Source organism: Montipora foliosa, unplaced genomic scaffold, assembly GCF_036669935.1.
Source record: "Montipora foliosa isolate CH-2021 unplaced genomic scaffold, ASM3666993v2 scaffold_481, whole genome shotgun sequence".
Taxonomy (NCBI): domain Eukaryota; kingdom Metazoa; phylum Cnidaria; class Anthozoa; order Scleractinia; family Acroporidae; genus Montipora; species Montipora foliosa.
The window spans coordinates 180,456-192,500 of NW_027179791.1; the positions used below are offsets into that span (position 1 = coordinate 180,456).

At 39.1% G+C, this 12,045-nt stretch overlaps 1 protein-coding gene across 1 annotated transcript in view; it reads left to right on the forward strand.

The window, feature by feature from the left end:
* Positions 1–5,229: 5,229 nt before the first annotated feature.
* The window catches only part of LOC137989930 (uncharacterized), an 8,018-nt gene continuing 1,202 nt past the window's right edge, over positions 5,230–12,045 (forward strand). Inside the window, exons 1-3 of the mRNA XM_068835507.1 lie at positions 5,230–5,310; positions 5,752–5,859; positions 11,662–11,707. Coding sequence (XP_068691608.1) covers positions 5,803–5,859; positions 11,662–11,707 — 103 coding nt within the window. The 5' untranslated portion in view covers positions 5,230–5,310; positions 5,752–5,802. The remainder of the gene's footprint in view (positions 5,311–5,751; positions 5,860–11,661; positions 11,708–12,045) is intronic.

A 12,045-nucleotide genomic window follows, 5' to 3' on the forward strand; every position in this document is an offset into this window, starting at 1 on the left:
CCTTCGTAATTAACATTCTTTCACCAGAGCCAGCTTTTGTTGGTTCCTGATTGTCTAGCTTTCAGACTGTAAGGAACAACATTTTAAGACAAACCACCCGCTGTTGCGAGACCGAAACGTGTCTGGGGCTTTTCAAAAAAGAAAAATAGGGTTTTCCAAATCAGTAAACGAATGTGTAAAAAAAAAAGCATTGGATTATGAAAGTCGTGTTTATCAACATCTGATGAAGAAAACTGGCAGAGAGAAGTTTTAACTTTCAGGATTATTTTTTTCAGTAGATATTTTGTGTCAACAAAATGAATTATTGTATTCTTCCCTGGTTGAGATGGGCTGAGCCGCATTTTTTCCGGGAGGAAGTGGAGCGCCATCACAAGACGAACGCGAACTGCATGTCGCTCTTGCGGGGAGTTGCGAGGGAGCGTTCTTTCGCGTTGGTTTGCTTCTCTTCTTGTCTCTCTTAATATTTAATGGAAGATTCACATTTATTTATTTATTTGCGTACTATATACACTGACTTGACTGAACTTCCATAATATAGTATTTTGATGTTGTGATTCAGCCGACATGTTATCAGGATTAAGGTAATAATATATTGTTTTTAATGGCTGCTCACCTTGTACATAGTTTTAACGATCATGATTAAAAAGTGAAATGTCACAGTGAAAAATGTTTTTCTAGTTGTGATACCAGGTTATTTTGCTCCAATTTGTCCACTTGCAGTGTCCTTGAAAACACGCCCCCCATTGTTGGCCAGTCAGGCTAACGGTACGGACAACCAAGGCCAACATTCCGCCAACATTGCGAATGCGTTCTCTTGCTGTTACCAACTCGCTATTTCCACAAATCCCATAACATTCTATTCAAAGCCAGTGTTTCGAAAAGTAGTGCCTTTCTTATGCACGGATTTTACAAGCAAGTACCACAGTTTACAGACCGTAAAATATTTTTTGCTTTCGACGAAGCCGAACGCAGTTAATAATCCTAGGTGTCTTGTGGTTTCAAGGGTGACCTTTTTTGAGATTTTTTTGTCGACCGTCTGCATTTTCTGCGCCAATTTAACTGCCGTCATACGTCAGATGCGCAAAGATTTTTGCGTACTCGGTGGTTTTCGTAGTAGTCTGAGCAAGTCTTAGTATCGTAAGGCGGATATCATCGTAAAGACTACCTTGTTGTAATGTTGAAGTAAAGTTGATGAAAGCGTGACACTTAGTTAACGTGACCCGTCGAACTATAAGTTGATAAGTAGTACTGTTGCTTGACCAAACGTGCAAATATGCCATTAACGTGTTGCATACACAGACAATTGCAACGTATTACATCGTGGGATCTAGTCCTTTCTTCTACTAGGATTTAATGTAGGATTCTAAACGCCTATTTCCTTGAAGAATTTACGTAGGTATCGATATGTAAGAAAGGCATTATGCTCACGTTCGAATTAGGAAGTTTACTAGGACGGAAACATATTCCAGAACCCAAATTTCGTCCCCACGGCCGCACTTCATGGTAATCATTAATGAAATCAATGATTACTTCTAGTTTTCGTAATATACTGGTGTAATGTAATACAATACTTGAGAATAGAATGCGGCTGTGCCTGGTCGTGCAAAGCTTGCACTCTGTCTTGATAATTTTGACCTTCCCCCTACTTGTGAAATCTACGGCATTTTTTTTTAAGAGTGTACATTCTTTTACTTTGTAAGCAACAGGTAGCTGCATTATTTTTATTAAGTAAATCCAATCATTTTCCCATGCGTTCTTATACACAATTTTTCCTTCCATAAGAATTTCCTTCCTTTATTCGTGTATTCACTACTTGCACAAATCCCATAATACACCTTTTTTACCCCCAAAAATTTGCATAGGCTTTGTTTTCGATTTTCATGTCCCAGGAGAAATTGCAAACAATGATTATGCAGTATTTTGGGGAGTAAAGGAGGTGTATTATGGGATTTGTGCAAGTAGTGAATTATTATCATTATTATTATTGCATATATTCTATATTGGCACTGAAAAGCCAAATCAGGGTACTGTTATTAATTATGTTCACCGCTTATTATTAAATTTTCGACTTCAAATATTGCGTTTCTACAAGAGAGTATAAAGGTAAGAGAGGGAATCCCTCATATTGGCCCTATTCCCATCGTAATCCCTCTTAAGTTAATTTTAGATCTCCTGCGAGATCCGGTATTCCCACGAGAGTTAATTGATAGCCAATTGTATGTCCCCATTTGTACCAATGTTGACAGCTGAGCGAATTCCCACGCAATGATTCGCATCGTTCGCGAAAATGGGGATATATGATTGGCTATCAATTAACTCTCGTGAGAATACCGGATCTCGCAGGAGATCTAAAAATAACTTAAGAGGGATTACGATGGGAATAGGGCCAATATGAGAGATTACCTCTCTTACCTTCATACTCTCTTGGTTTCTAGCACATTCACATTGGTTCACTCAGTCTCGATTATCAGTCTGCTTCCGTATGATTTAATAGGAAAACTGATTGGGTCAAGTGTTGCCAAGCTGGAAACTGATTGGTCTTAATTTCCAAGCGGCCAAGTGTTCAGAATAGGCCATTTCCGAGTTCATGTCTCCCTCATCTTCAAAGCGAGTCTAAGTGCGAAGTTTTTCTTATGAAAATTAGCTTTCATTCATGTGTAAAACAGAACTAATTACCATCACAAAAACTTCGCACTTAGACTCACTTTGAAGATGAGGGAGACATGAACTCGGAAATGGCCTATTAAATGAAATTTAATAAAACAAGTATTCCGTTCGCACTTGTTACGTGGGATGCCTGTGGCAGACCACATTAAGGGTGCGTTCGATTGAGCATATTCCGGAATAGGAATACATGGAATAGAAATTAGAAATCCTTCGTTTTTACGGAGATTCACATGAAACTTGTCAAACACTTACTAAAATGCTATTTCAAGCATATCTTTATCATCCTTGTTGCTTCAAAACGCCAAACATACCGTTTTAAATCATCACTTGACGTATTCTTATTCCGGAATAGGGTCACTCAAACGCGCCCTTAGAATGGCTGGAGGAGGCTTGTAATAGTTTCTCCTGAAAACCCTCTCGAGCCTCCTTAAATCATAAGCTGACGCGAGCAGCTTTAGCATTGGGTGTGTGGCTTTACACGCGCGCGCTCAGCTGAAAACCAAATGTCGTCGTCAGATATGAAAATTAGCCACGTGCTTATCACGAAGCTCTTGGCTTGACACTGTCATGTCGGATTGCATGAAAGGTACTCGGACAAACTCACACGGACTTCCCAACCCACGTACTAATTCCCTTCTTCGAATATTACCGCCTTCTCATTCTGAATTCGCAGAGGAAAGCATCTTTTATTTTGGTGCGGGGCAAAATTTGCAAAACTTTGAAACTGCGAACGGAAGAGACAAAAATTGGAAAAAGTTTTGGGTTGCATTAATTTACGTAAGATCATTTCAAATTCTAATTTAAGCAATCGATCGAATTTCACCATTCCCGCGTTTTACTCTGTTGTAGTCATGACCCAGAATCAAGCCTTTAGTGTCGCTATTGCGGTGTTGCTCCCTCAAATCACTGCGTTCCCAGACTGAATTCGCAGAAAAAAGTATCCCTGAAGTGATCTTAGTTTGCTCTAAGAGCTTGATAGCTCGATCCTTTGAAATCCATTTTGTCGGTCAAGCGCGATAGAACAGCAATGAAGGCGAGAGCTCCTTGTCGTCTAAATTATGGAATACAGGGACTTGTTAGATACACCGGCTCGGCGGCTCCCCAGCCAACACTAAACGGATCGATTGTATGCATGCTGCTGGATGGCTCGTCACTGACGAGTCATGTCAGATACAGTGGCTCGGCCGCTCGCCAGTCAAGAAGGATGAGCGTATGCAGCTCGATGGCTCGTCACTTAGGGTCATGTTACATTGATAGAGTAGCTCGGCGGCTCGCCAGTCAATGCAAGAAGAATTAGTGTGTGAAGCTCAACAGATCGTCACTTACGAGTCATGTTACATTGATAGGGTGGTTCGACGGCTCGCCAGTCAATAAGGATGAGTGTATGAAGCTCGATGACTCGTCAGTTACGGGTCATGTTAGATTGATAGAGTGGCTCGGTAGTTCGCCAGTCTAGAAAGGAAAGGGTGAAAAAAGGAAAGGAAAAAAAGTAACTTTATTTAAGTGTCAAGTCGTTCTAGCGCTGGAGCACTAATTGGGGACACTGTAAACTGAAATGAACATCGAACGCAAATCAAGCCAAATGCTGGTTTTTGAGGAGAGGGGAAAACCGGAGTACCCGCAGAAAACTTCCCGGTGCAGAGTGGAAAACCAACAAACTCAACCCACGTATGAAGACGGGTCTGGGAATCGAATCCGGGCCACTTTGGACTGTAAGCGAATCTAGGACTCGTCACGAGTCAAATTGAAGATAACGTTATAAACCCAGAGGCCTAAGCGCTCATTTTAGTAGTTAGCCCTGAGCACTCTTTAAAATTATAGTTTTCAATTTACGGTTCGGTTGACTACCTTTTTTACGAGATCGTGTGAAGAATATAGCCTAATGATCGTTTCAGTAATTACGCTTAAGCGCTTAAGCACTCTTTTAAAATTTTAGCTTTCATTTTACGGTTCGGTTAACTACACTTTTCACGAGATCGTGTGAAGAATAGCAGCGCATTTCCTCCACAATTTCCTAGAGCGCGTTTTAAAAGTCCCATTCATGTGCTGCATCTAATTCGGGAAGTAAATGTATACATGTAACGTTCGACGTCTAAAACAATTAAATTCTACTTCTGCCGCATCTTTACTGAGCCAGTCGAATATTCGACAGAAGTTCGAGAGTTGTTTTATACGCCTAACTTCACTTCTGCCCAGTCTAATTCATGAATTATGTTTGATTATGTTTTACCCACATTTCTGAATTCTAAATGCCATCAAAACAAGGTCAAGAGGTATAAATGCGACTCTATTAAATTCGACACCTAAAATGAATTGTTGAATTTAATTATTTGGGTCTACCCAGATACGAATTAGATTTGGTACATGTGCAAAATCCTTGGTCGAAACAATATGCTCAGAACTGGGAATAAACAGAGAATACGGGACGGGTCCACCGGGAAACACGAATCAATAAGACCGTCGATTGATGGGAAAACATGCCTAGGCTGGGTGACGTATGATTTTTGATTCAACATGTTACACGTCGACTTTTTCTTGTAAGGAATAATTAAGTGGAAGAGACGTTCGTTGAACAGTTCAAAGTATTCAAGTTGTGGGGATTCAGCTCTTCTGGGTAGTTTAATCCTTCGATCGACGGAACGAGTAAGTACTATCATTTCGTCATTTTTGAAACTGCGAAACGCCAGAAAGGGTAATGTAATTTATCTCGTCAATTCTTAATGAACCCCCTCTCTTTTCCAGCCCGACCGTGGGTCACTTATTTTAAATAAAGAAAGTAATTAATTATCTTGCTAAGTTTACAGATGTTTGCTATTTTCTTCTGAAACAACGGGACGTCATTTCTGGATTTTAACTACAAATAATGTGAACTCAATGCATAAAAGCTCAGCTCCGTGTGTTGTTAGTTATCACTAAATGTGCATAAAAAAATTCGCTGCGATTAAAGGAAACTTCAGAGGAAACATTTATCTTTTATTTTACAGGCGCAATTTCTGACGCTAAAACGAGGCGACTAATTGCGCAGTTGAACTTATTGCTTGCCACACTAGAGTTAACTTAAGTTTCTGTATTTTGTTGTCTTAGGTTGTCGCTTTCCTTGTTGTCTTCCTTGATCGTACATACGTCGGAAGAATCATGCATATTCATCAGTTTCCTATTCTCCTAACGTGGATTATTTGTCAACAAATATGGGTAAGCCTTTGAAATATGATTGGATAATCTAAGTTATTTTTTTAATCTATGGAGCTAACACCTTTCCGTTTTTCTATCCTTTTTTGTTGGTTAACTAAAGTACAGCAAAAAATCATTTTAAATACCGGTTACCCGCTAATACCACAGCTATGCCATTGACGCTAATTACAAAATAAATCATACATTATGTAGTCTAGTCTTATCGGTTGATCTCAAGGCCACGTAACATTCACTTTTCACAAAAGAGTGTATTAGAATACATTATGTATAAGTCAAGTAAAAACGCTATTAATCCGCACCCCTCACTCGGATCGTTGTTTCGTCCAGTGGTAAATGAAGGTTTTGTTTCCTTATCCAGTGGAACTGAGAAAGTGTTATGGTAATGCAAAAGGAGCGATCTACCGAAACGTTTCAAAACAGCTACAGAGTGACGTTTTGTATTTATTTAACAACTGGCAAAATGGTAATCGATTAAGAACTGTTTTCACGTTAGTACTTCCGCTGATTTTCAAATAATGCCATGACATCATGTAAGGTTGGAAAACCATATATTTCCAATCCTGTGAAGTACTAAGAAATGACTCTGATAGATAAATTTACCTTAGGAGGGGGGTTGCTTTTTCAAAATCATTTATATAAATTAAAAAAAGAAAAGGGCCTAAGATCGATCCTTGAGGTACTCCAGAGTTTACTAAAAGAAAGTTAGACTCCACACCATTGACAAAAACTTTCTGCTTCCTGTTGCTTAGGTAAGACCTAAACCACTGTTTTGCATTACCTCGTATACTATATAGGTCTAGTTTGGATAACAAAATAGAATGGTTTACTGTGTCAAATGCCTTGCTTAGGTCTAGAAATGTCAAATTCCCTTGGGTCTGCCCCCCTCCCCAATCCTGGGGCTTAACTCCAGGTTGACGTTCAATTCGCCATGTGACGTGACGCGAGGTCGCATATTGCCAATTGGACACAGATTTGAACGCATCAGTGATGACGTGTGCTAAGCCTTTTTCCTTGAATGCTACTGGCGGTTGGGCAAACTAGAAATTGAGAAGGAATTAACCCACGAGGAAATTAAGACTCAAGTTAAACTTTACTTTAACGCTGAATTAAACCTGTACTTGTAGCATGTTATAGCGATATTATGCAAAAATCTTAATGACGCTATCTTCCAAAGGAAAAAAGCAAGCCCCTACGAATATTTCGCGCAGCATGATCATATTTCAGAAAGTTTTACGATCTTTTGGCTGGCACTTTATATTTTACCAATACTTTACAGTGCCTCGCGAAAGCGCAAGACATCAACAACGCGGCTAGACTCGAACAAAGATAAAAAAGTGTAGCTACCATACGCATAACTATGTTGCGGACCTATGTTGTTACCGCTTGACTCGGTTTCTCTCATGAAAAAGAACAAACGCCATTTTGTTTACTTGTCGTGCAACAGTCGGTACGTTTGAGGCCTTTATGATTATATTGATGTATGTACGGGCTCATTGGGCCTTTGTACCTTTAGAAAACCTGCAAGCTGTGTATTGGAAACCTGATGATGTGATAAAGAAACTTGGATGTTGAAAAAAAAAAACGATTTCTCGGCTGCAACGAGATTGGTTTTTTGATTGCTTGCACAACAAAAAGAGACTTGGGAAAGACTGCCTCTTCCCATCGACGCCTCCACGTGTATAGCAAATCACGACTTTGACACCAAAAAAACCATGTGAAGTATCGAGTTCACCTACATTACCGCTTGACAGCACCTTAGAATGAATCAGTGCCTTGGAAAATTCTACCTAAATCAAACCCTGTGATTTCGTGCTGGTGGTATCCTCTCAGTTTCCTTCTGTGGCAATGGAGTCTTTCGCGATTTTCAGTTTCGAGGACTGCTTGTTTCGGGCGCCGGATAAAACGTTCTTGATTAGAAACACAAAAAGTGGCGGGGCCCTGGTCCCGCCGGCCCCTCCCCCTGCGTGGCGCCTGTTATCTTGCTTCATCCAAACCGGAGCCTAGTATTTTTGCGAATGTTGGAATTTGCTCGGACAGAATAAAAGACACGAAAGTAGCATGAGAATAGGCCGGTTCGGGTAAGCAAATTATAAAAACAGCTTGCAAAAGTGCCTATAGTAACTCGCTCGACTGTCAGGTCAGCTGAAAATTTCAAGTAGACTTGCGAAGCTAAAATATTCTCGCCATCTGATTGGCTATCGAAGCGAGATATTAATTAAGATTTCTCCTGAGTAGTCTATTAGGGTCAAAATTAACCCCTTTACTGTCGAGGTAAGGTCGAGGTAAAGTCGAGGTGCCGAGGTAAATCATTATCGTTCAAACTGCCTAGGCAAAAATGCCTTCCTGCATACTAATAAGTGTCGAGCTTTACTAATGAGCGTCACTCTTGTACAATGAAAACAATAAACTTGCCTACGCTTGTTGAAACTTAGTTGAAAGCATTAAAATATAGGAAATCATTTGCTTTGTGGCATAAAACCTCAGTCAGAAGAACTTACATTGATCCGTCCATTCGAAAAACCGCTTAGTTCTGACTGTTCATTTATCAAGCGGTAGTTCCGTTCAAATAACCAAAACACACACACACACAGAAATTTGAACTAAAAACTCCCTATTTCAATTTGATTTAATTTGATTTTAATTGATAAATAAGTACACAAAGCACAAGTTAACGATAATAAGATGCCAAAGCCAGAGGCTTATACGGCGTAGGTCAGAGAGTTACACTGTGCTGCTAAGTTACAATGAGAATAAAAATTAATAAGTACAAAATTTACAGAGAAAAGGCAAACTATTACAACATAAAAAGAATTATTACTGCACATAAAGCAAAATAAACATAACAATAATGATAGTGTGCAAAAAGTGATAAAAAAAAAAGAGTTTGAAGGGCGAAAAAAGAATTTGCGTTCAACTTAGTTTAAACTTATAATGATTAAAAATAATCTCTCAGATCTAGAGTTTATGTTTGTAACTAGAAAGAGTAAGTGAATTACGAAGTGAGAGAGGAATGTCATTCCAAATTTGAGGACCCTGTACCCGAAGAGAAAGAGAATATTTGTGAGTATGAAGATGTAAGTTGTCTTTTTGCCTGGTGAGATATTGATGACAATCAGATTTAAGAACGAAAAGAGATGAAAGAGGAGAGGGCAAGAGTTGCTGCATGTGAAGGAAAACAAAGCAAAAAAATTGGTACTTATAAAAATTAAATATGTTGAGTATTTGGAATTTGTTAAAGAGTGGGTAAGTATGTGCACGTGGTGGAGAGTGAGTAATGATTCTTAAAGCTTTCTTCTGGAGATGGAAAAGGGGTTGTAAATGAGAAAAGTAAGTGGATGCCCAAATAATAAGACAATATTGAAGATATGGGAGTATTAAAGAGTTGTATAATGTGCAAAGAGTATTAGAAAAGAAAAACTGTCGTGATTTGATAATAATCCCAGTGGATTTGGCAATTTTGGAAGAAATCGCTTTTATATGAGCCTGCCATGAGAGGTTTTGATGGGGGATAACACCTAACAATTTTGTGTGTTCTACTCTATTAATACTATTCTTATCGATGCTAATAGAAAGACCATCAAGATTTATTTTCTTTCTTGCAGGGTGAAATAAAATAAATTTAGTCTTGTCGGGATGCAAAGTTAGCTTGTTCGCTTTGAACCAGGTAGCCACAAAAGAAAGTTCGACATAGTTCACAATTTTAGTTAGTTCAGAGATATTTTTGTGTTGAAAGAAAATATTAGTGTCGTCTGCAAAAAGGATAAATGAGAGATAATTAGAGCATGAAAAAATGTCATTAATGTACCTATATAAGAAATAAATGTGGCCCTAACACAGAACCCTGAGGAACACCACATTTAATTGGAAGCAGTGGAGATTTCCAGGAATCAATTTGAACATATTGAGAACGAGAGAGGAGATAGCTATGCATCCAGTTAAAAGGTGTGCCTCGAATACCATAGAAGTTTAATTTATCTAAGAGGATGGAGTAATTAACGGTATCAAATGCCTTCTTTAGATCAATGAATATGCCAATTGTGAGTTCGTTCTTCGCAAAACTACGTTCTCTTCTATCTCAATCAAATATCTAAATCTCGATGATATCCGGACGCACAGCTTTGCTCACGAGACAAAGAGAGAATATATTCGGCCTTCGCTAACTGGTCGCGTTTTCTGCTCCGTTAGTTACGCACGCGTGATCTTAACTCTTCTTTCAACCCGATATTTGCATACAAACTCTAACGGAAAAGCCCATGGGACAGCTCTGTACGGGTCCGCAAATGATCCCAGAACCGCAAATGATCCCCAAATTGTACCGCAAATGATCCCAGGACCGCAAATGATCCCGGAACGCAAATGATCCCCATTTTGGACCGCAAATGATCCCGAAAAAAAAGTGGGGAATGGCATGGAGGGTGGACGAGGCGAAAAGGACGCCACCCGGCGCCTGGCTAGAAACAATCGTAACATTAATAACTAGAACGCAATGTTTTAGCCTATAAGCTTTGGTTCAACATGCAATACTGCAGTTATGTTTTTTCCCATGTTCTTTCTTGAAAACTATAATGAGGCAGAAACCTGTTGTGAGCCACGCATGATTTAAAGTGCTTTTAATAAAAATAAGCGCTCTTCACATTAATTCTCTATCCACACCAATCCACCCCCCATGCCATTCCTTACTTTTTTTTTCGGGATCATTTGCGGTCCAAATGGGGATCATTTGCGTTCTGGGATCATTTGCGGTTCTGGGATCATTTGCGGACCCGTACTGCTCTACCATTGAAATTACAACAATAGAAGTTCGCAGCGCTCAATTTAAACACGCGACTAATGAATCTTTTTGAACAACGAGTTTCTCAAGATACTTTATTGCTTGTTAATAGTGAATACCAAAAATAATACACAGAGATTTGAAATGAATACACCAAAATTACAACAACTACAAAATGTTTATGAGCAAAGTCTCAGGAAATCAATCTTTAGGATGCAAACAAGTGTCTTCATCTTCGCTTGGAGGATAATGAGTCCTTTTTGAAGTCTTTGAATCAATGTGTTTCACCGCGTGGCAGTCAGCGCACCAAATAAATACATCTGTCAAGTGTGTACGATCAACAGGAATTTGATCTGCACATATCGGACAAATCTTTTAACCATCATGCCAGAAACATCTAGGGCATTTGACTACTGCTCTTTCGTAAACGTTCTCTCCGTTGCAATAGTAGCAAAGACCTTTTCCTTTAAGGCAAAGTCAAGAAAAGTGTCAGCGGTTTCTTTAGAATATTGAACGTCTGAATTTCCCCCTGGTTCCAGATCTGGATTTTCTAACTCTTGATGTTCACTATATGGTGATAAAACAATAGGAGGAGGAGCAGGAGGGAAAACAATAGAATTGTGGAGTTATTTGAACGGAACTACCGCTTAATAAATGAACAGTCAGAACTAAGCGGTTTTTCGAATGGACGGATCAGTGTAAGTTCTTCTGATTGAGGTTTTATGCAAATAATTTCCTATATTTTAATGCTTTCAACTAAGTTTCAGCAAGCGTAGGCAAGTTTATTGTTTTCATTGTACTAGAGTGACGCTCATTAGTAAACCTCGACACTTATTAGTATGCAGGAAGGCATTTTTGCCTAGGCAGTTTGAATGATAATGATTTACCTCGACACCTCGACTTCACCTCGACTGTAAAGGGGTTAATTTTGACCCTAATAGACTACTCTCCAGTACATTCTTTGCTGGACATTACATTTGTATGCACATAATATCAGTAAGAATGAAAGTACTTCAATTCCTTTTCTGCAGGTTGTCTGCGGATGTTCCTCGAATTGTACCTCGATTGATCCTGGAAGTAAGATATTACCTCGAAGTTACTCTGCTTAAATGTCACATTGAAAAAACAAATGGCAGTCAATATCTTGACGGTACAGAAACGTCGTGTTATGGAAACAGTGTCAAACAGTTTCGTGTTCTTATAAATTTTAGATTTAGTAAACCAAGTAGTCCAAGTAGCTTGGTGTTGTCTTTTCTTGAATATCTAAATGTTACGAATTTTTATGGTGAGCGTGGGCACTTATGAGACCTATCGTTATTCAACCAGCCAGGGGATGTAATTTCATAACTTAATAAATTTTATTCCCCTTCATTTAAAGGGAAACGGTGGAAGTCAATTGAATCACCGAATTGGCT